Source organism: Emydura macquarii, unplaced genomic scaffold (genome assembly GCF_026122565.2).
Source record: "Emydura macquarii macquarii isolate MOO-44397 ecotype Brisbane River unplaced genomic scaffold, CSIRO-AGI_Emac_v2 contig_431, whole genome shotgun sequence".
NCBI lineage: Eukaryota > Metazoa > Chordata > Testudines > Chelidae > Emydura > Emydura macquarii.
In genome coordinates, this window is record NW_027130568.1 from 12,140,238 (window position 1) to 12,162,411 (window position 22,174).

General features: G+C 42.7%; 1 protein-coding gene across 2 annotated transcripts in view; it reads right to left on the minus strand.

Annotated features, from left to right (window-relative positions):
• Positions 1-22,174, minus strand: part of CARMIL1 (capping protein regulator and myosin 1 linker 1) — a 230,025-nt gene that overhangs the window by 96,149 nt on the left and 111,702 nt on the right. For both annotated transcript variants that reach the window (XM_067537570.1, XM_067537568.1), the window contains exons 11-15: positions 20,214-20,308; positions 9,027-9,113; positions 5,513-5,616; positions 2,825-2,902; positions 2,655-2,731 (exon numbers count right to left, since the gene is read on the minus strand). In XM_067537570.1, the coding sequence (XP_067393671.1) occupies positions 2,655-2,731; positions 2,825-2,902; positions 5,513-5,616; positions 9,027-9,113; positions 20,214-20,308 (441 nt within the window). The remainder of the gene's footprint in view (positions 1-2,654; positions 2,732-2,824; positions 2,903-5,512; positions 5,617-9,026; positions 9,114-20,213; positions 20,309-22,174) is intronic.

Genomic DNA, 22,174 nt, shown 5'->3' on the forward strand with positions numbered 1-22,174 from the left:
AAATGATCAAGTAGCTTCAGCCCAGTTACTAGTGGACAGGCATTCACAACACCAGGAGAGAAGCAAAGGGTCAAAATTGTTATGAGAAGGAAATACCTTTTCATCCCAAGAGTTAGTTATTGTTTAACATTTGAATATAGCGCCATGCAGTAGGTGTGCACAAGTGGTGCCTCCAGGTTAGGGTTGAGGCATATTGATCTGGCAGGACAGGGAAGCTTACACTGCTATTTCTTGTGATATAACTGTTCTATAAAGAGAGCATTTTGCCTCTGGTACTGTCAGTCAATACCTTCAAAAGGACTACACTCAATAAAAAGCAGGAAAAAGAGGTGTCAAAAAATACTCACTCCCGACTTCCAATAATAAAAAAATATATTATCCATATAATGTGAAAATTGGGTTTCAAGAGGAACAAATGTACTTAGGCCATTCTGGTATTGATTCCTATTGCTTTTATGCTCGAATTTCAGTATTCGATGGGCACCACTGCAGACTGAAAATCTAAAGGGTAGAATATCTGCCATTCTTTTTAACAACATAAATAGCAAAACAGTACCATGGCAGAGCCTGAATCCCATTTCTACCCCAGAAAAAAGGAATGTGTCTCCTTATTAGAATTTTATAGTTCAAGTTCTAACTACAAAGCAATTTAGAATAGTAACGTGTGTGTGTGGAAAAGAAAAATCATTATTGCTGAGTGCATGATATTATGCCTTCAACAACTAAATGATACTTTCTGAACACTGCCTATCCAATAAATATAATGGGGGAGGGGGTGATTTGAAATTTCTGTTTTGTTGCAAATCACTCAGAACACATCTTTTGGAGACTTTTTATTGGGCAAAAAAGCAATCTGATATTTTAAGTTTTCCAAGATACGGAAAAGCTTCTTCTGATTCCAAAACATTAACCCATCAGGTCTACTTTCTGGGTGACCAAGATATATGCATTTCTGACAACAGAAAGATGGCCTTTCAAAGTGCTCCTCAGAATTCCTCAGGCAAATATTTAAAAAAAAAAAAAATAATAGCAGCAATGCTTCACACTCTGAAAGAAAATTAATCTGAGGATCTCAAAAGGCTCCATAAGAGTAACTTTCACAATTCTGTGAAGCAGGCCAGTGTTCTCATGGCCTTTTACAGAGGGAAGACTGAAGCCTGGAGAGGATCATTGACTCTCACAAAATCAAAGAGCCAGTCAGGGGCAGAACGGAGTACAGAACACCACAAACACCAATTTTCTTCTTCTATTTGGTATTCTCTTCTTTACTAAACTACGCTTTCAGCTTGATTAGGGTCTGATACTATGCCCATTAAAGTCAAAAGAAGTTTTTCAGTTGATTTCAGTGGATATGAGATCGGGCCCCCAAAACAGAGATGGTCAGAAAGATACAGATGAAACAGTTTTTTCATCCAAATTGGTCAATGCATCGAAACAAAAACATTTTGCAGAGATTGTTCAATTTTAACAAAGATCCAGGCAGGGTTCCACTGGAATTAATTGTCTGGCAGCCCACCTGATGGGCTGATGTGGAGCCGAGAGCCTGGAAACAATGATTGAGTCCCAACTACTCAGTAGCCTGGGCTGCCAGGGTCCCCCATGCTGGGGCAGCCCGCAAGGTGGACTGCGGTGGAACCAGGGACTACAGCACTTCCAGGGTCACTGCCTCCATTTTCTTTCACAGAGAATTTCCAACTTTTTGGTTTTCATTTGCATTGGAACAAAACCAGATTTAGAAATACTCAATCCTCTGAGAAATGAAATGAATCTTTTTATGCCCTGCTCTACTCTAAAAAGAAAAAAAACAGCTAAGAAAGCACTGAAAATTAACATTTATCTTCTTAGCTAATACTGATTTTCAGTGCAGTTCTGGAGTATTGTACCAATGAGCGGATGAATCAATTCCTTTGGTACTGTATTAATGCTCTTCGGGACCAGGGACTGTGCCTTCCTCATGTGTTTGGAAAGAACCGACAACAGGATGGGCACTACCAAAATCTAAATGGTAACAAACAGTGATGCAGGTAGACACACACACTTAAAGTCGCACAAGAATTTCAATTCAAAGGGTCATTTTCAGAAAATTACAAAGGATAAAGTTTTATCTTTGGGCTAAAATTTTGCAGGCATTAGCTCAGCCTTCAGGAGTTGTTTTTGGTTTTGTTCTGTTGATAGTCTGAGGGAAAACACTTCTGCCATTTCTGGGGGTGAAAGCAATATGCTTTAGCTTTTAAATTTGTACTTTGCGCAAGTGCCCTGGGTTTTCGTTTCACGATCATCTTAAATCTGCCAACATTTCACTGGCATTGTATGTATGTGCGGGTGCAACCTGAGAGGATTTATTTTTCAGTGTGCATGTAGCTATGGAAAGAGTCAGGATCAGAGTGAGTATATTATGCAGGATAGCTTATTCTACTGCTGTCTAGCAAATAGCCACATGTGAGAGAATGGAAAGGAAAGAGTCAGGGCTGCAAAGGGTATGGGGAGGAACAAAGAGAATTAGGCAGGGCGCCACTATATTGAGTCTCTTGTTTGACTGAGGCCCCAATCCAGCAAAGCACATGCTGGAGGTTTTTGTAAGAAAACTGCTGCGTATGTGCAAAAATAATAAAATAATTCCAGGAGTTGGAAATAACTATGGAAATAACCCATACCTGTGAGAAAAAACTGTCCTGGACAGGCTGAGGACAGCTAGGTGTTGAAGGCATCCACGGAGGAGAGCTCCACACACCTGAGAAATAAAGAGGAAGGTAGGTTTATATGCAATAAACCTGTTTGTAATACTAATGGTGTTTTCTTGAATCACCACAAGAAATAAGATTACCATATCTAATGTGCACTCCGTGTTGGATAAATCCAGATGAACAATGGCATTTGGCTGGGCCAAAAAATTATACAGGCTCTTCAAATGAGAAAAAGAAAAAAAAAGTATAAATATTAAGTTTAATACATATTACACTGAATTCTATTTTTATTTTAAACCCTCCTAATAAACTTTAGACATTTATTTTAAATTGAACTTCCAACAGTTTAAGGTCTTGCCTCTTAATGGATGTAACCATCTAGACCTCAAAAGTAAAACATTTGTTAAAATGACAGGAAAAGAATGCTGCCTGGATCACATTTACCACCTACAGTCTTGACATGCATAGCTTGATTTATCTTGAGTAGCTGGCAATTCGCTACACATTTTTCAGAATGCGTTAATTAATTTTAGTTCAAAATAGATTGGAATGCCATCTGGATTGCAAACACACTCTAAAAAGGCTAATCAGTTTTGAAAGTTTAAGTCAACCCTTTTTACTGCATTAGGCCAGCAGCTAACTTGTGTCTGAATCTTATAATTCTTTGACTAGACTTTATTAAAACATACACATTACCAGTGCCTTAGGGCAATTCCGAGGTATTGTAAGATGGATCTGATAACATAAGATTTTAATGAATTAAGTCTATTATATATATTAAGGATATATATTATCTATTCAGTAGCCTAGGTAAATGCGCCTGTTACATCAGACAATTTTTTTAATGTCTAAGAACCATAAAAATTAGAGATAAGAAAAGGTTTCATTTTTGGAAGTCCCTACAACACCATGATGAAGTCATGATGAGTTAAGAGTGCTCAGGACTTTTGAAAAATCAAATCCCTATAATATTAGGTCACCCAGCCCCATGGCTACAATCTTCCCTACAGTAAATTTCCCAGTGCTTTGTTCAGTTTAATTTTAAATCGCAAACAATGGAGCTTCCTTCACTTCTGTCAGAAAACTATTCTGCAATCAAACAGATCTCACTGTTAAAAGTATTTTCATGGTACTGCATCTAAGCTTGACACTGCTGAAATTCATTTCATTAGTATACTAGATATATTCCCTTGTGCCACTTAAAAAAAAAAAATCACTCCCACTTCTGGTGTTTGCACCCTTTAAAATACTTGTAGTCAGCTATCACTTTCTCTCTAACCATTGTTTGACTGAGCTACACACACACATTTTATTATAAATTCTGTAAATTTGTAGTTCTAAGTAAACCACTCTATTCACTTATTTCATTTTTATTGCTTCTCTAAATACTCTCATTTGTCAATATTCTTCTGGTCCTCCAACAGAGGATTCTGCTCTTCTATGCACAGGATGATGTGTTTTGTGAATGTGTCCATGAATCTCCAACATATACCAAGGAAGATGGGGAGTGGAGGGGGGGCCTGGAAACCACAAAGCCATAAGCAGGTAAAGCCGTATGGCATTTTAATTTGAATACTCAAGGTGTGGGTCAAATAAAGATGGATTCTTGTAATACTTATTCTGAATTCCTTAAACCTTCATTTCTTAGGTATCCAAGAGTGGACACTGAGGATGTGTGAATAAGTGAGACTCAGATGGATGTGATGGTGAAAGTCTGAATAAAATGTTATTTTGAGCCTGATGTCCTTCACCACACAGAAAATAAAACAGGGCTGGACCTCAATGGCAGTGAGACAAAAGATGAGACCAATGGACTTTCAATAAGAGTTTCCTCAAAGGCTCATGAGTTTCCACTATTCTACCCCTAGAATAGTGAGTTACTACAGAGAATTATTTCAGGTGTCTGGCTGGTGAGTCTTGCCCACATACTCAGGGTTTATCTGATCACTATATTTGGGGTCAGGAAGGAATTTTCCCCAAGGGCAGATTGGCGGAAGGGTTTTTCACCTTCCTCTGCAGCATGGAGCACAGGTCAATTGCTGGTGGATTCTCTGTACCTAAAGTCTTTAAACCATGATTTGAGGACTTCAGTAACTCAGTCTTAGGCTAGGGGTCTATTACAGGAGTGGGTGGGTGAGGTTCTGTGGTCTGCACTGTACAGGAGATTGGATTGGATGACATAGTGGTCCCTTCTGACCTTAGAGTTTATGAGTCTATTCACTGAATACAGACACACAAAAAAGTCAAATAAATTAAAAATTTTTTTAACCTTTAACATTATTATATGCACTAAGTCTGTTTGAAATCCAGCCCACTTACTGGCAAATAGTACCACTTGTCCAAGCAGCCTTTTTATAAATGCAGCTATTCCCACTTAAAAAATAAAAGCATCTGTTTCTCAGGTTCCAAAAAGCCATGTTCAATTATTTTCAAACTAACTATAAAAACATTCTTTCTGCTAGATAGAAGATAGGTTTAATTAATTTGAACTTGGTTACTTTCATGTAGCTTTCAGTGGACATTTGTTTACATCATAAAACCACTAGAGTTTGACACAACTGACAGTTTTCTGATGGATCAGTGGAATCTGAGGATTTGGACCAGAGCAAAATGAAGGGGATTAGTTTAGCTGCATGGGAAGTTTAAAACTGCATTTGCCTTTATACGAGAAGGCAATGTTATAACAGAGTCATTTTAATCACCACACTTAAATAATCACTGGACTTAAATGAATAAAATATCCCCCACAAAATCACTTTTTCCCTTTCTGCTCCCCTTACATTAAAGATACATTTTTTTCAGGAATGAGAAGAATAAGAAAGACATACGGAGAGCTCATCACCCCGGAGAACATTTCCTGAGAGGTCAAGGTAGGTGAGAGTGTTAGCAATCAGCTGGTTGGCACTGAGTGACTGGGAAAGGCTATTCACCCCTGCAATAAAATGTCAATAGTCAACTTAATTGGGCTAAGTAAAGAATTATAGACCTTGTCAGTACACAGTTTCAGTGAATACACTGTCAAATAAACAATTATCTCCTGTTATCAGAATTGTTATGATTTACTTTTCTCTTACTGGGCCCAGTCTTACAAGATGCCAAGCTCCATCAACTCCCACTGATTTCACTAGCAGTAAGGGATTCTCTGCATCTAACAGGCCAGACCCTTGACCCGTATAACCAGATCCTTAGGAACAACCTTCTGATAAATATTACTGTACCATGTTTTTGCCCTGATTCTAATGGGTTTGGGGGTTTTTCTTACATTATTTAAAATACGGTTTGTGTGTAATGTTAAGACATCTTATTGTAAACAAGAATATTGAAATATAAACATCTGCAGAAGGCAAGTAGATTAACCATTATAGTTCACTACTACGTCAAAGGCAGTTGACAAGATGTAGAAGTTCAAACATTTAAATTATGTATTCACTGATAATTTCAGAAAAACATCTGGTTAATTAAGATACCAGGAGATGCATATTTGAACACATTGATGTACAGTACTAAGTCCTGTGCAGAACAAATACATATATTTTTTGGTATTAAAATGAAAGATGGTGTATCAAGAACAAAGAACACAGCGCTCTCTTCAAAGGAGTTTTTAAGCTCTCTAAAACAGAGATGAAGTGGACACCTCCAGCAAATTTAACTTGTGGGCATGGTAGCTAATCACTGAACTCTGGAATCATTCCAGATGGCTGTAGGCTGCCTTTCAATCAGTAAGTACCTGGGAGAATTTATTAGTCACACAAGCATCACTGCCTCTTGCAACAGAAGCATGGATTTTATTAAGTGCTTGGTTAAAGGTACAGAGAAGACAAGTGCTTTGTATTGCTGAGCAACAGTTGACAGCTTTTCAGACAAGACAACCATTTCATAAACATGGATTGGCAATGGATAGAAATGCTCATCTTTCAGGTTAAAAATACGCTGAAATTCTTAATGCTAGAAAGGACATAGGTTTGTCAAGGAACATATGAGGAGGAAGCTGGCAAAATACAGGAAAACTAAAGCTCTTTGGAAAACCATAGCACCAAATCTAAACATCAAAATATTTAGGTGAGACCAATATTAGTAGCATGTTTGTTGGCTTCAGGGATGTTTTTGGAAATGGGTCTCTCTCTGAAAAGTGTCAGTCAGTACATGATAGTATATCTGCCAACCTTTCAAATTTTCACTATTCACTTTTTAAATTTTTTGTACTGGAAGTCTTTGTTACTAAACACATTCCATCTGCAAACTGCTGGACTGAAACACCGTACATACAAAAAGCTTTTTCGATTCTTTAACAGATCTACTTTGCCACAACGGGTTCTAGCTTTGCGCCCACTTCAATGAGTTTTGTTAACAGCAGTTATTATTATTTGGAAGTAGAAAGAAGTGACACGCATATGTACACGTGTACGCGTGCACACACAAACACACACACATTGTGCTATAGCCCATCAGCATAGCAACTGTAGCATGTGATTCAATAGCAGCAAAATGGTTCTGAGAACTAGGATAATGAGGATTTGAGCTAGTTAATTTTGGGGGACACCAGGGTAAAAAGTAGGTAAAAAACTCCTTTAGGGTTTTTGTTTGTTTTTAAATGTCTTTCATTAACTACAAAGTCACTGAATTTGATCTAAAGTCCAATGACGTCAATGGGAGTCTTTTCATTGACTTTAGTGAGCTCTGGATCAGGTTAAAAAAGCATATGGAATTTTCTGCTTGAGTCTAAGCTCTAAACTGCTAAACCTTTTTAAAACCTCCCTTATTGTATGCTATTGTGCTACTAACAGAGATTCTACTTTGATCTGAATGCAGCCTATAATGTGGTTTTGCTGCCCTCAGGCTCAACAACTGTTAGGAATTATGAAACCCAATATTTGAAGAAAGATCTTCAGAGAAGTTGCTCCCTGCAGTTCACTTGTCAATCTCAGAAAGAAATCTCAAATCAAATGTATTTGCTAAGTAATAAGGTAAGCCCAGGAGGTGACTGAACATATTGGAAGCTCGGTGAACTTTTGCCAGGGCTGAATTTGGCCCAAAGCCTTGAGTAGATATTCTGAATTTTAGGTTAATGGGATATGCTGCATTTCCTCCCATCTCAAGGATAAATATCAGGATGGTCAAATCTCTTCAACCAAATGATTATCAACAAACAAACTACTAAGGCAATGAACAGAACTAAAGTTTTATAAGGTCATGAAGAACCAAAAATCCAGCGACCATGCCCGATGACTGGGCTAGTAAGAATCATAATGCAAAACACACTGCACAACAGTAAATGCCAAATCAATTTAAAGGCTAACCACTGGTAGCAGGTCCCTTCTCATAGGTGCAGGGTCCCCTTCACCCTCAGCAGTTTCATGAACTACCTACTAAAATAGTATGTTGAAGAATATGTTGGATATAGCTCTTCTTAAAAATAGGTCAACTTTTGAAGGTTAGAAACACTTGGGGCTCCCATGTCTAAAAGCAATAGCGAAAATGGTAACACAGCTTGGTTTATATCAATCATTAATTAGTGTCCCCCTTACACTGTAATTCAGTAATCTCCTCCTATTCAGATTACATAGGTAGCCATCAGTACATTTGAAACGATTCCAACACCACCACAATGGTGGTTCTATTTTTAAGTCTGTGAGGTATATTTAAGAGTTCCTTAATTACTGTTACAAGTGAAATGACAGTTAAAGAAAGATTTAAAAATCTGTTATTTGTTTCACGACTCAGGATGAAAAACATGTGATGCACAGTATTTCATGTGGTTATGGTTATACGTTTTTCAATTATTTTAAGTGAGAAATTTGTGAATTAAGAAAACTAAAAATTCACTCATCATCACCACATAAACCACTCTTTAAAAAGTCCCCCACAAACCATTTTACTTTGCAAAATATGCCTCACAAAAAGGATATTTTGATAGATTTACAAATGGCATTTTGAAAAGTTAAAACACAAAGAATAAGATATTCTAAAAAAAAAAAAACTGTATGCTTCAGCCCTCCCAAGTCATAAAAGCAATAGATAATTTATTCCAACAATAAGATAAACAGAGAATAGTGCTTCAGTAACATAGGACCTATATTTCTATAGGAGCCAATGGAAACTTTTCATCTAACTTCAGTGGGTTTTGGATCAGACTCGTTATTCAAAAATCTACTATGGCTAAGAAATAAGGATCAGATACTCTCATAATGGCAGCAATATAAGTACATAAGTTAGACAGAAATAATCAAGTACACAAGAAATTATTTTACAATTATATAATGACAGAGTCTATTACTACCTTTAATGATTTATTTTACTTATTCACCAATAAAGAGAAAGTATAGGATTAGGTATAAAACGTACCTTTAGGTGACAATGAGGTTTTAGATAAATTTAAATGTTTCAGTCCCTTTGGAAGTTTGGCAAACTGGATACTTAGAGAGGCCACACCTGTTTGAGGGCGGGGGGAGGGAAAAAGAGCATAAAAGTTTGTAGGTTTTCTGACTGAGAGTGTCTTTCAGGATTCTGAACCACTGGTAAAATATGAGACCATACATTCATCCCAATGAAGACAAAAAGAGTAGGGTGTTCAGCACCTCACAAACACAATTCAGTTCCTTCTAGGACTGGCCCAAAAATGTAGATGACAACCACCTCAGGGCCATTTTACTTTAAAATGTTTAAAACTATGCAGTGTATGCTTAAGGTTTTGAGGATCAAGGGTCAAAGAGAAGGCAGTATGTGTGTCATGATGTCAGCACATGGACAGTTTGAAAGCTTTATGGTTCAGCCATAGTTAAGTTAAAAACAACAATAGTGAATGTGCAGCTTCCAAAGTAATAAAGATCTCTTTTGGTCTATTAGAAAGAGAGTCCAAGGTTCAATAGAGTCTAGCTAATACATGTTAGCTGACTCTGACCTCTCTTCCTAATCTAGGTCAAACCCTTTCTTCTTTAGATAAACAGGAAAAAGAGTTGCTGAAAAAGGACTGGAGTATTTTGTACCAGCTGAACTAGTACTGCAGAGCAGTGTGTTTTGTATAAAATAACTTCTGATGCAGGTTACGTAGCAGAGAACTTGCTCTAGGAACTTGAAGCCTCCATTCTAGTCATAATGGCCACTTATCTCATTTAATTAGACTGATAAATACATACTGGCCTTTATACAGTCTCAAAAAACACACAGTAGACCATTTTCCTGAATAAAAATAAGAATCAGGATGCTGGCACCAACTATACTATATCAGCACCATTTTGCTGAAAGAAAAAAACAAAACAAAAAACAAAACAGAAAAAAAAATTTCTCACTATATCTAAGGTTCTGCATTCCATACATTTATTTCCCATTTTAAAATGGGTGATGGAGTGTTTATTAAAAAGACATCTTCTAAGTAGTGATGGAACCAATTTATAAAATATTCATTACTGGAATAAATCTATCAACAAACAAACTGCAGCAATGCAATGAGCCGTGAAATATACTTCTCTGTACCAGATCACAGGCTATAACCTAGCTAAGCTTTCCTTGGGGGAACATCTCTTTCTCGCTCAAAAAAATAAATTTGCCTCTTGTGCCAAAACGGATAATAAAAAAAGCTAATACTGAAGTTTACTTCAATGGACAAGAAACAGCATATCACATAGAAATATTTTATCTGTATTTATCATATGTTTTTATCTATCTTAAACACACTAGTGATTATACTTCAGACATTTGAAGAATTTTTGTTCTTTGTAAAAGTACAGTTGACATGTATATTGCTGATACATGTAACTTTCACAGACTGTTCAAAACTCCATCTTTTGTGTATATGGACAAGTTATTGCAACGAAGATGCATTACCTTGTTTATTCTAAAAAAACCAAAACAAAGCAAAACAATAGTAACTGGATGTATTCACCAACTTACTGCAAGAACGAATTCAGGTTATCTTATGAGAATGTGCAAGTAACTGTGCTTCACCTTTGTAAGAATTTATTGTTACAGAGAAAAAGATAAAAATATCTGGGATTATTTAACGAACATTTGCTTCTGGAGAAATTTCAAGGAAGCACTGATTGATAATATTTTAAACATTTTATTAACTAGTTAAAGACATTTATTTTACATTTCCTTCAGTTTTTGCTCAGAAAAAGAGATGGTTATTTTTGTACGGATAAAGTGTCTACACAGGACTTCCAAGCACTGTGCAATAGAATCAATATGACACACTAAGATCAGAAATAAAAATCAACTCCAATCAAAGGCAGAAAGAAAATATTTCACTTGACATAAAAACCCCATGCAAAGATTCACACAAATTTTGCAGAAACATTAAATAAGATGTCATTATAATTTTGGACCTGCTAATCGAGGGATTGAAACCCTAGATACATTTTCTTTCCTAACTACACTCTGGAAATCTGTGCAGCTCCACTGACGTAAGAGACTCAAATATTACAATTTTTAACACATTGCCTTAGAATTTTATGTTCTCTGGCAAGTCCTCTCCACTTCTTGGTTGCAGCTGGTTCTCTGCAGGCAGCTTTAAAGCCAAATATGAATATGATGTCAAAAGGGCAGAGGAAAGCAGAGGAGGCAGTATGAGGAAAGTAAATGCTGTTTTATTGAACGGTAGTAAATATCCTTCCCCCTTCTCTCCTTCACACTTTAGCCAACAGTCTCTAACCCAATCAACACCACCTACATCAGCTACAGAGATCTTACAGCCTCAGCAGCATGAGGCCCTGGGATCCAGTGAGCTGGGACCTAGGAAAAGGTAATAGTAGAGAAAAACAAACTCAATGGAGCAGTTTGAGTCTTGCAGCAGCAGGAGGCTAAATTTCTATAATCAATCAGTCTGCCCCTTCTGACAACAGAGAACAAATTCTGGCATCAGCTCCAGTAACAGAACAGCAGTAACACAGCAGAAGAGAAAGACCTAGCTGCAACCAGGACTAGAAGGAGAGCTTGATAAAATGACGAAGGATGAAAGTGATTGTGAACATTAAGGTGTTTAAAAGAAACCAAGGGTAAAATCCTGACCTCATTCAACTCAATGGCAAAACTCCCATCACTTCAGAAGGGTCAGGATTTCATCTCAAGACTGCCAATACACACCACAGATACCTCACAAAATCCGACAGCGCAATTAAGGGAATCCAACCATGATTTAACACACTGTTCACAGTACAAAGCCATTAAACAAAGCACCATTTTTTAACAGACTAACTGTTAAATCTTGAACAAACAAAATGATCTTTTGGGATTATTTGCCCAGACACCTATTCTCATCTTCTATTAGAATAAACATATAATACATTTACTGGCACTCAATAAGGTTAAAAAAAAAAAAAAAGCAATCTATTTTAACAATGGAAAATTACTCATTCTCCCTCATCATTCACATAAGTGAATACTACTACTACTTCTACTAAATACTCTTATTGCTACATAACCTGGGTAAACTCCCAGTTCCTGTTGATGTGACAAGTTAAAACAGAGATATGTTCCATATACCTGATCTGTAATTAACTATGATTTTACATACATCTTTCTTATGACAATGTTTACTTGTGAAAGTCATATTGTTCCTTCTACTTGCATGCATTATCTCTAAACCAATTTGCACACAAAAGATATCAGAACTATAGAACTCCTGCTTAGGTCTTTTTTGAATTGAAGGAAATGCAACATTTGTATACTGATATTATATTTAATGTCTTTGCAATTTAAAGGAGCCAAGTAACTTATTTAATTTCTGCATTTTTAAGAAGGCTAAACTTTTAACTGAATGTTCAGCTGAAAAGATTTAACTAAGAAGAAACCAGTGATTTTTTTAAAACAAGGTTACTTACCAGTAACTGATGTTCTTCGAGATGTGTTTGCTCATGTCCATTACACTATAGGTGTGTGCACGCCTCCGTGCACGGTTACCCGGAACTTTTTTCCTCTTAGCAGATCCTGTAGGGCCGGCTCTGGCGCCCCCTGGAGCCCCACGCATATGCAGCGGTATATGAGGCACTGCTGGCCCTACACCCCCTCAGTCCCTTCTTTCTGCCAACTCTGGCAGCGGGGACGGGGGGTGTGTTGTGGAATGGACATGAGCAACACATCTCGAAGAACATCAGTTACTGGTAAGTAACCTTGTTTTCTTCTTCGAGTGATTGCTCATGTCCATTCCACTATAGGTGATTAACAAGCAATACCTTTGGAGGTGGGTTGGAGTTACCGGTGAGCTGCCCTCAGCACGGCTCTGCCGAATCCCGCGTCCTCTCTCGCCTGCTGGACGATGGCATAGTGGGACGTGAAGGTATGCACCGATGTCCATGTGGCAGCTTTGCAGATGTCCTGCAGGGGCACTCTCTCCAGGAAGGCTGTAGATGACACTTGAGCTCTGGTTCAGTGCACTGTGATGGTTCCTGGAAGCAGCACCCTCGCCTGCTAGTAGCAGAACTTGATGCATGATGTAATCCATGAGGAGATGCGCTGGGTAGAGAGAGGTGAGCCTTTCATCTGGTCAGCCACTGCAACAAAGAGCTGTATCGATTTCCGGAACAGCTTTGTACGCTCGATGTAGAAGGCCAGGGCTCGTCTCACGTCCGGCGAATGCCATCTCCTCTCCTCCTCTGAACCGTGCGATTTGAGAAAAAACACGGGGAGAAAAATATCTTGATTACAATGAAATTGGGAAACCACCTTGGGCAGGAAGGCTGGATGCGGCCTCAACTGTATCTTATCCTTATACAATACTGTATAAGGGGCTCCGAGGTCAAGACCCTAATCTCGGAGACCCTCCTGGCTAAGGTAATGGCCACCAGAAAGGCTACCTTCCATGAAAGCATGATCAGAAGGCATAAAGCCATGGATTCAAAGGGGGGCCCCGTGCGTCTGGAGAGGACCAGGTTGAGATCCCAGGGAGGCACCGGATCATGGACCTGCAGATAAAGTCTCTCCACCCCCTTGAGGAACCTGACCGACATGGGCTGAGAGAACAGCAATCTCCCCTCTAGCAGCTGATGGAAGGCCGAAATGGTCGCCAGGTGAACCTTCAGCGAGGCCAGCGCCAGACCCTGGAGCTTTAGCTGGAGCAGGTACTCCAGGATCGCCTGTATAGGCAAGAGGCTGGGCGGTATACCCTGGGACTCCGCCCAACAGGTAAACCACCTCCACTTAGCCCGATACACGACCTGTGTGGAAGGCTTCCTGCTGCCAAGCAGAACTTGTTGGACCTGCACCAATCAGGCTCTCTCTCCTTTCGTCAGCCACAGAGCCTTCAGGCCATGAGGTGCAGGGAGTCCAGCTCTGGGTCAAACAGGCGACCATGATCCTGGGATAGAAGGCTGTGGGACGATCAAAAGGTCCAGCAGCATGCTGAACCAGTGCTGTCTCGGCCAAGCTGCAACGATGAGTATAACGCCCGCTCTGTCCCTCTTAATTTTCAGCAGGACCTTGAGCAGGAGAGGAATGGGCGGGAACGCGTACATGAGGGTCCCCATCCAGTCGATGGGGAATGCGTCAGAAATCGACCCCGTCTCGTGACCCCGGGGAAAGCAGAAACTCGGACACTTCGTGTTCCGGGCCAAGACAAACAGGTCCAGTTGGGGAACTCCCTCCCCACTTCCGGAAGATCATGGCCGCCACCTCCGGATGTAGTGACCAGTCGTGGCAGGATAAAAACAACCTGCTGAGGCAATCCGCCTTGTCGTTCATTTCTCACTCCTGGGAGGTGAGAGGCCGTCAGGTGGAAATCGTGCCTCACAGCAAAATCCCACAGACGGATAGCTTCCTTGCAGAGGGCTGAGGATCGCGCTCCACCTGCCTGTTTATGTAAAACATGGCTGCAGCATTGTCCGTCAGCACCTGCTCCTCAGGAATTGAAGGAACAACTTGCATGCTAGGCGAATGGCCCTCAGCTCCATCATGTTGATGTGCAGGCACCTCTCCTCCCCCGACCAGAGTCCGTGAGTGCCTAAGTTGGCATTGATGTGGGCTCCCCATCCTATGTCCGACGCATCGGAAATTAGGGTGACCGACAGGACCAGTTCCCTGAATGGAACGCCCTTCATCACTGCCCTGGTAGTCTGCCACCAGTTTAGGGAGGCTAGGACGGGCAGAGGAACTGTGACCACCCGGTCCAATGGGTGTCTGCTCGGAACATATACCGAGGATAACCATGCCTGAAGCGGTCTGAGCCTCAGGCGAGCTAGTCTCACTACGTACGTGCAGGCCGCCATGTGGCTTAACAGCTGTAGGCAGCGCCTGGCTGTTGTCGTGGGGCATCGGTGCAGCTGGGAAACGATAGAGACCATCGCCTCGAAACGTGGCTGAGGCAGGAAGGGTCTGGCCTGGGAAGCGTCCAGGGTAACCCCAATGAACTCTATTCGTTGCACTGGAGTTAGTGTGGCCTTCTATTCATTTATGAGTAGTCCCAGCCTGCTGCACATGGAGCAAGCAAGGGTCACGCTTTCCTGCACTTGGGACCTGGACCTGCCCCTGATCAGCCAATCGTCCAGGTAAGAAAAAATTTGCACACTCTTTCGTCTTAGGTGGGCAGCCACTACCGCCATGCACTTGGTAAACATCCTTGGAGCCAAAGATAGGCCAAAGGGCAGGGCTGTAAACTGGTAGTGGGAGCCAGTCACCGTGAAACTCCTGTGGCTGGGGAGGACAGACACATGGAAGTATGCATCCTTGAGATCGAGGCGGCATACAAGTCTCCTGGATCCAGGGCAGGGATTATGGAGGCTAGGGAGACCATCCAAAACCTGAGTCATTTGACATATTTGTTTAGACGACGCAGGTCTAATATGGGTCTTAGACCACCCCTTTGCCTTGGGGATGAGGAAGTACCTCGAATGGAACCCTTCCCCCTTCTGCCTTGAGGGACCATTTCCACTGCTCCCAGGTTGAGTAGGGTGTCCACCTCCTGTAAGAGGAGTTGCTCATGAGAGGGGTTCCTGAAGAGGGACAGAGGAGGAGGGTTGTTGGGGGAGTAGATGTAAACTGTAGGGCATAGCCCCTCGAGACTATCCCAAGGACCCAATGGTCCAAAGTGATTTTTGCCCATTTGGGATAGAAGGGCCTTAACCTGTTTAGGAAGAGGCGGGGCGAATCCAGGAGAGCAGTCGGGGCGCCATCCTTGGGCGCACCATCAAAATTGTCTCCTTTGATTGCCCGACATCCTGGGGAGCCCCTGCTGGGGAGCTGAGGATGAGCGAGGGGGCTGATTTCTCCTTCTAAACCCCCTGTTCCTATCCCTATTCCAATAGATTTGAAAAGGCCTGGGTGGAGGCCTTGGCTGCTGCTGCGCCTCGGGCCGTGACTGACGCCTGGAAAACTGGGGCATGTAAAGACCCAGGGAGTGAAACGTGGCCCTCGAGTCCTTCAGACCGTGCACCTTTGCATCGGTCTGGTCAGAGAATAGGGCCAACCCATCAAAGGGGAGATCCTGAATAGACTGCTGCACCTCCTGGGACAGGCCTGAGGATTGCAGCCACAAGCACCTTCACATACAGATGGCGGAAGCTATGGCCCTGCCCGCCAAGTCAGCAGCGTCACAGGACGTCTGAAGCACTACCCTAGCTATTGTGGTTCCTTCCTCCACGATAGTGCTAAAGTCTGCAGCCTGGTCCTGGGGAGTCCCACAGGTTGAAATTATATCTGCCCAAAAGGGCCTGATGGTTGGCAATCCTGAACTGCAGGCTTGCAGTGGAATAAATCTTTCTCCCAAACAAGTCCAGCTTCTTACTGTCCTTGTTCTTGGGAGTTGACCGTGGCTGACCTTGCCTGTCTTGCTGTTAGCCACATCTACTACCAGAGTTTCCTGGGCAGGGTGTGTGAACCCCTCAGCCGGGACATAACATTTCTTCTTGGCCACCTTTGACGTAGGGGCGACCAAGGAGGGGGTTTTCCACAGGGCCTTTACAATCTTAAGGACCCTTTCATGGATTGGGAGGGCCACTCTCGCGGGGCAGCTGCTGCCAGCACATTAAAGAGGCTATCTTCGGCCTCTTCCAACTCCTTCACCTCCAGCCCCAAGTTGGAGGCCACCCTCTTGAGCAGCTCCTGGTGCGCCCTGAAATACTACAGTGGCGCAGAGTGGTCCCGGGAGACTGCCTCGTCAGGTGAGGAGGAAGAGGACTGCAGAGATGCAGCCTTCAGGTGTGCCCCCTCCTGGGCGAAGGGTTGTACCCGCTGAGGTTCCCTCCAGGAGGTCCGACTCCTCGTCCGAGGTGTGGTGTCTATGGGCCTTCTCCTGTGCCGGAGGCATGGACTGCACGCACCCCCGACGACATAATGGATTGGGACCCCGGTCCCACCTGGATACCCCATGGGGCCCAATAAGGCCATTGTTCGGCCATTGTCCCTGGGGCCAACCCGGGGCTGACTGCGCCACAGGCTGTGACACTTTGTGGGGGTGTCAGCTCGCCTGACGACTGTCCCCCCTAGAAGACCCCGAGCCATTGTCATAGTCAGAGGCCCTGGACCGGCGGTGTCATGTTCGTCCTTGGTCATGGGCGCCCTTCCGTGCCGGGGACTGCCCTCTTGACGCCTCCGACCTGGAGGACGATGAGGACTGCCTCCGTCGCCATAAGCAGTGCTGATGAGCGGGGATGCACTCCGAAGAGCTAGTATCATCTCGGTACCAATGATTTCCAGTGCTGCTTGCCTTGCGGCCCTGCAGACATCTTCAGTGACTGAGGTCGGCGCCGCCCTGAACTCCTTGATGCTGGGCCGGACTCCAGCGACCAGGTTCCACACTGCGAACTCTGTGATGCCGGGTCTTCCTCCGGTGACCGGGTTCTGTGCTGCCTCCGTGCAGGCGAACTCATCGGTGCCGGGTTCTCCAACGGTGACCGGGTTCTGCGCCATCTAAGTACGGGCAAACTCCTCAGTGCCGGGGACCTTGAATGCGAACTGTCCGAGCGCTGCCTGGCAGACCTCGACCAGTGCTGCCTATTGGCGTGCGCTGCCTCCGGTGTTGGGGAGCGACGTCAGTGCCAAGAGGGAGACTCCACTGGGGGAGCAGCTCTGCTCTACCCTCAGAGACCGTCCGGTGAGAGATCTCCACCGCCATTCAGCGGGACCCAACGTGGGTTTCCCCCGTGACACCGGCCCCTTCTCCCTCGGTGGAGAGGGGATGGAGGTGTCGTAGGCAAGGCCAACAAGGCTCTTGCCGCCTCAAAAGCTTCCGGTGTCGACGGCGTCGGCAGGAGCACTCTCCCACTCCCAGGAGTTGGGGGAGGCTCCCTGACCGGAGATGCAGGCACCGGAGAAGTCTCGATGGGCTGGGTCCAGTGCATCTCCGTACTCGACCCTGCCCATACCATCATTGCAGGGGAGTGTCAGCGTTCCGCGCGCTGCTTCTTTCTCCTCATTGCCGGCGATGTTGCACGGTGCCGAGTCCAGGGCGGTGCCGGTGGTGCGCTCTGTACCGAGGTCACGCTTGGTACCGAGATGGAGCGGGTCAGCTCGGATGCCGGGAGGAGCGCTGCCTCCATCAACAGGGCTTTCAAAGGATTTCTCGGTCCTCTCGGTTTGAAAGCCCTGCAGATCTTGCACTTCTCTGTTCTGTGGGATTCCCCCAAGCACTTAAGGCAGCAGTTGTGGGGGCCACTGAGCACAGGAGGCACACGGCTTGAATCCCGGGGACTGGGGCATGGCCCAGCCACTCAAAGTCCCCGCAGGCACTTGCCTTATCTCTAACTACCCTTAACAACACTTAACGCCTACTTAACTAAATAAAGCTAACTTAGCATATCAAAGAAGTCCGAAAAAGGGGAATAGTACTTGCTGAGAGCAAGGCTAGTTTTAGCAACCGTCACGGGCGGAAAGAAGGAACTGAGGGGGCATAAGGCCAGCAGCACCTCGTATACCGCGGCACATGTGCGGGGCTTCAGGGGGCACCGGAGCCAGCCCTACAGGATCTGCTAAGGGGAAAAAGTTCCGGGTAACCGTGCACAGAGACGTGTACACACCTGTAGTGGAATGGACATGAGCAAGCACTCGGAGAAGAATCCAAGTTTGTACGTCCATAGTTAACTATTGTTTTGGCTAAATTTCTCGTGTATGCCACTACTTCTCTATGTTTAGAATTGTTCTCTTGTAGCATGTGAAATACTCAGCCTGACTCATAATGGGAGATCTTTTGTCTACATCAAGCCTGCTTATGCTCTCTTTTTAACCTTTCCTAAATCCAATTCCTAAAAAACAAAATCAACAACTTGTATAAAATGTGACAGCCATTTTCTTCCTTATGACAATTTATCATAAACAAGTTGATGGTTACTACAAAGAGTTTCAGGTGGTCAAAATTGTTGAAAAAAGGCTTTTCAGTTTATATGGAAATGTTCATGAAAAAATATTCCTATTGTTTGAATTTTTGATTTCTCAACTAAACAATTTGAAGCAAAAAATGGTTTTTATTCATTTTGAAAACAAACTGAGTGGAATCTAATTAAAACATTTTTAAATTTGTGGGGGGATCCCTCCCCATCTTTCCCACGGTAGAGAGAAAGGGAAAGAAGGATGGAAGGAGAGATGGGGAGACAAAAAACTTCCACTATCCCTTTTCTAGTGAAAAGTTAACTTTTTTTTTGTTTCCTCAAAAAAAAAAAAAAAAAATCAAATGAAACAAAAGGTTTCATAGAATAGAATTCCTTTTTTTCAAGCAGCCCTACAAATGAACTATTAAGGGGGTGATGCTGAGAATGCTCTGGACATAGAATGCCTAAGTGAAGTAAACAGGAATTGCTAAGTGCAGTGCTTCCAGGATCAAGCTTACACTGAAAGAGTTTAACCTTAATTTAAAAATAAAATTTTCAGTTTTGAGGGTGGCGGCTGGCAAGAGAAAAAAGAGGGGATAAGAGCAACTTGAGTCTAAACTGAAAGCATTCAGAAATTAAGGCCTAGATTCAGCAAAGCTAAATCTTTAAGCATGTACTTGTCTCTCGCTGAAGTTAACAGGAGTGTTTTGCTGAAAACGGGTGGACTTGTGCACACACTTAGTGTAAGGGCTGCACTGATTGGGGCTAAATATTTACAATATTGAGCACTAGAAGGGAGATCAAAAATTGACAGCTTCAATGCATTTAGAAATATCTATAGGTACAGATGAATTTAAAAAGGAAAAAGTTCTATCTGCTAGAAAACATCTGGAATACATAATCCAAGCAACAAAGTTGTGTCACTCTCAGACGGGCCTTAAACCAATTTCTATTATTTTTGAAATACAGTATTTGAAACCATTTCTTCTGCCGCCACCCCAGGGAGAGTGCTTCATCCATTGTCATTTAGCTCAAAAGTGATCTCTGTGAAACAAACAAGTCCAAGTTTAATGAAATTCATGATTACACTAAGACCATTCAACACCTATTGGTATATCTCAAGCTAATGGACATTTGCAAACTAAATGAAGAAAAACGAATCTCAGTCACCTATGAACAAGAGATATTTACGATACAATTACACCACACACAATGCTTTAAGTTTTCAGGCAAAGCAGAATGACGTAGTACTAATCCTCTTATTATGACTATAAAAAAAGAAAAACGTAAAATATTATAATACCTCTGTCCTCAAGAGGGTTGCTAGCAAGGTTAATTGTATGAAGTCCTGAGTTGGGATTATGGGCTAGGGCACTGGCTAGTTTCTGTGCAAAATCTCTGCAAGAAAATAAAACAAAAGAGGGTTATATTATCTCCTGCATTAACACCATATTCAAAGGCTTAAATGACCCAATTATGGGAAAGAATGGAAATGGCCAAATTTGCCAACTGCAGACATGAACAATATTTCCCTTAGTGTAGTCACATCTATTTGCACAATTTGTTGTCTTTCAGCACAGGAATCTTTTATTTATACTTTATCTAATACCACACCAAAGGACTCCTATCCAAAGCTCTTGAGTGCCTTTGATATATACATATAAACACACATATACATATTTTAAAAACCACAGCAAAACAGGAGTTATAAAACAAATAGTCGAAAGCAGCTCCATTTCTCCTCCCTACCACATCATTTGATCATCAGCCATGTGACCAGTAGAGTTTAACCACTGTTATGCTTTCCCACCAAGCAGAAATCTTTCCCTCAAGTGCATCCATTCCAGGGGCGCCATTTAAGAGGGCGGGGAGAACTTCTGTCCCTGAATTTCAGCACACATCCTAGCCCCCCAGCGGATCTCTTAACTGCAGTTCATTGTGGAATAGGGGCTACTCCCAGCTTGTTCCTCTGGGGCAGGGAGTCACTATTTTGTTTGCAAAGAGAGGCAGGGTGATTAAGATAAGAAAGAGCTGGTGCTCCGATTAAGGATCTGGAAGTCTTTAGAAAAGCCTTTAAAACAAGAATAGGGCGGGGTGGGGAGGGGGGAGAGAGGAGGAGAGGTGTTGAAGAGAGAACACAGGGGACTCAGAAGAAATACAGCCAAGGCATTCAGATAGGATAGGTGAAAACAAGGGGCCAAAACCAAGGGAAGGGATAGCAGTGATACAAGTTTCAACACTACCTGTGGTACTTAAGTGACCCCATCACCATAGTAATTGAGCGCCTCAGAATCTAACCTATTTCTTCTCACAGCCCCTCTGTGAGGTAGAGCAGTGCTGTATCCCCATAGTACAGATGGGGCAGTAAGGCACAGAGAGACTAAGATTTTCAAAGGTATTTAGGCACCTAGTGCGATTTTCAAAAGCACTTAGAAGGTTAGGTGCTTTGTAAACCCCACTAGATGCCAGCTGCATCCTTGGGTGCCTAAAAACCTTTGAAACTCTGTCCTGAAGGCACTGGCCTGAGGCCATACAGGAAATCCAGGGGGGATTTCCACTGGACCAGCCTCTCTCTCTGCTGCATGCTGCAAAAAAAGCAGAGTCTGACAGATGGAAACAAAACCAAAAAGACCAGTTCTCTGAGACTCCAGCAAACAGTCCAAGGTAGCTGGGAAGGGTATCATGGCTGACAGCATGAAAAGCAACACAGAGGTCAGGAAAAAGGAAGAAAGAGAGCGAGAGAAGAGAGTCAGATGAGAGGAGACCACTTAACCCCCAAGGGGTGGCAGGCTCTGCCCCATGCTGGGTTTTAGAGCAATGGCAGCTGTGCAGTTTTACATTTTAACTGAAAACCGTTTTGTTTTGTCATTTTTTGTTCTGAGGCTGAGAAAAGGAAGGAATGAGAAAGTGTTGTATGAGTATCAGATGTTTTTATGCCTCAAATTCTTAGGGTTTCAGCTGTATTCGGGCCAATTCCAGAACAAAGAACAGAAATTGCATCCACAGAGTCCATAAAGTTGATGATTTTCGTCGTGATTTATATTATTCACTGGGTCCCATCAGTGCTCAGCACTGTTCAGAACATGCTAGAAAATGCAGTCCCTGAGCCAATGCGCATAAAATGTGTAGTCCTGGATAAGATGGCTCAGATATTTAAGTGTGAAGTGTACAGTAATTGAGCACGTTAGTGTCTGAGTGGAGGCGCTGACAGCAAAGAAGTTTACCTGATTAAGGACTGGAAGATTTGACTTTCCAACTTTTTTC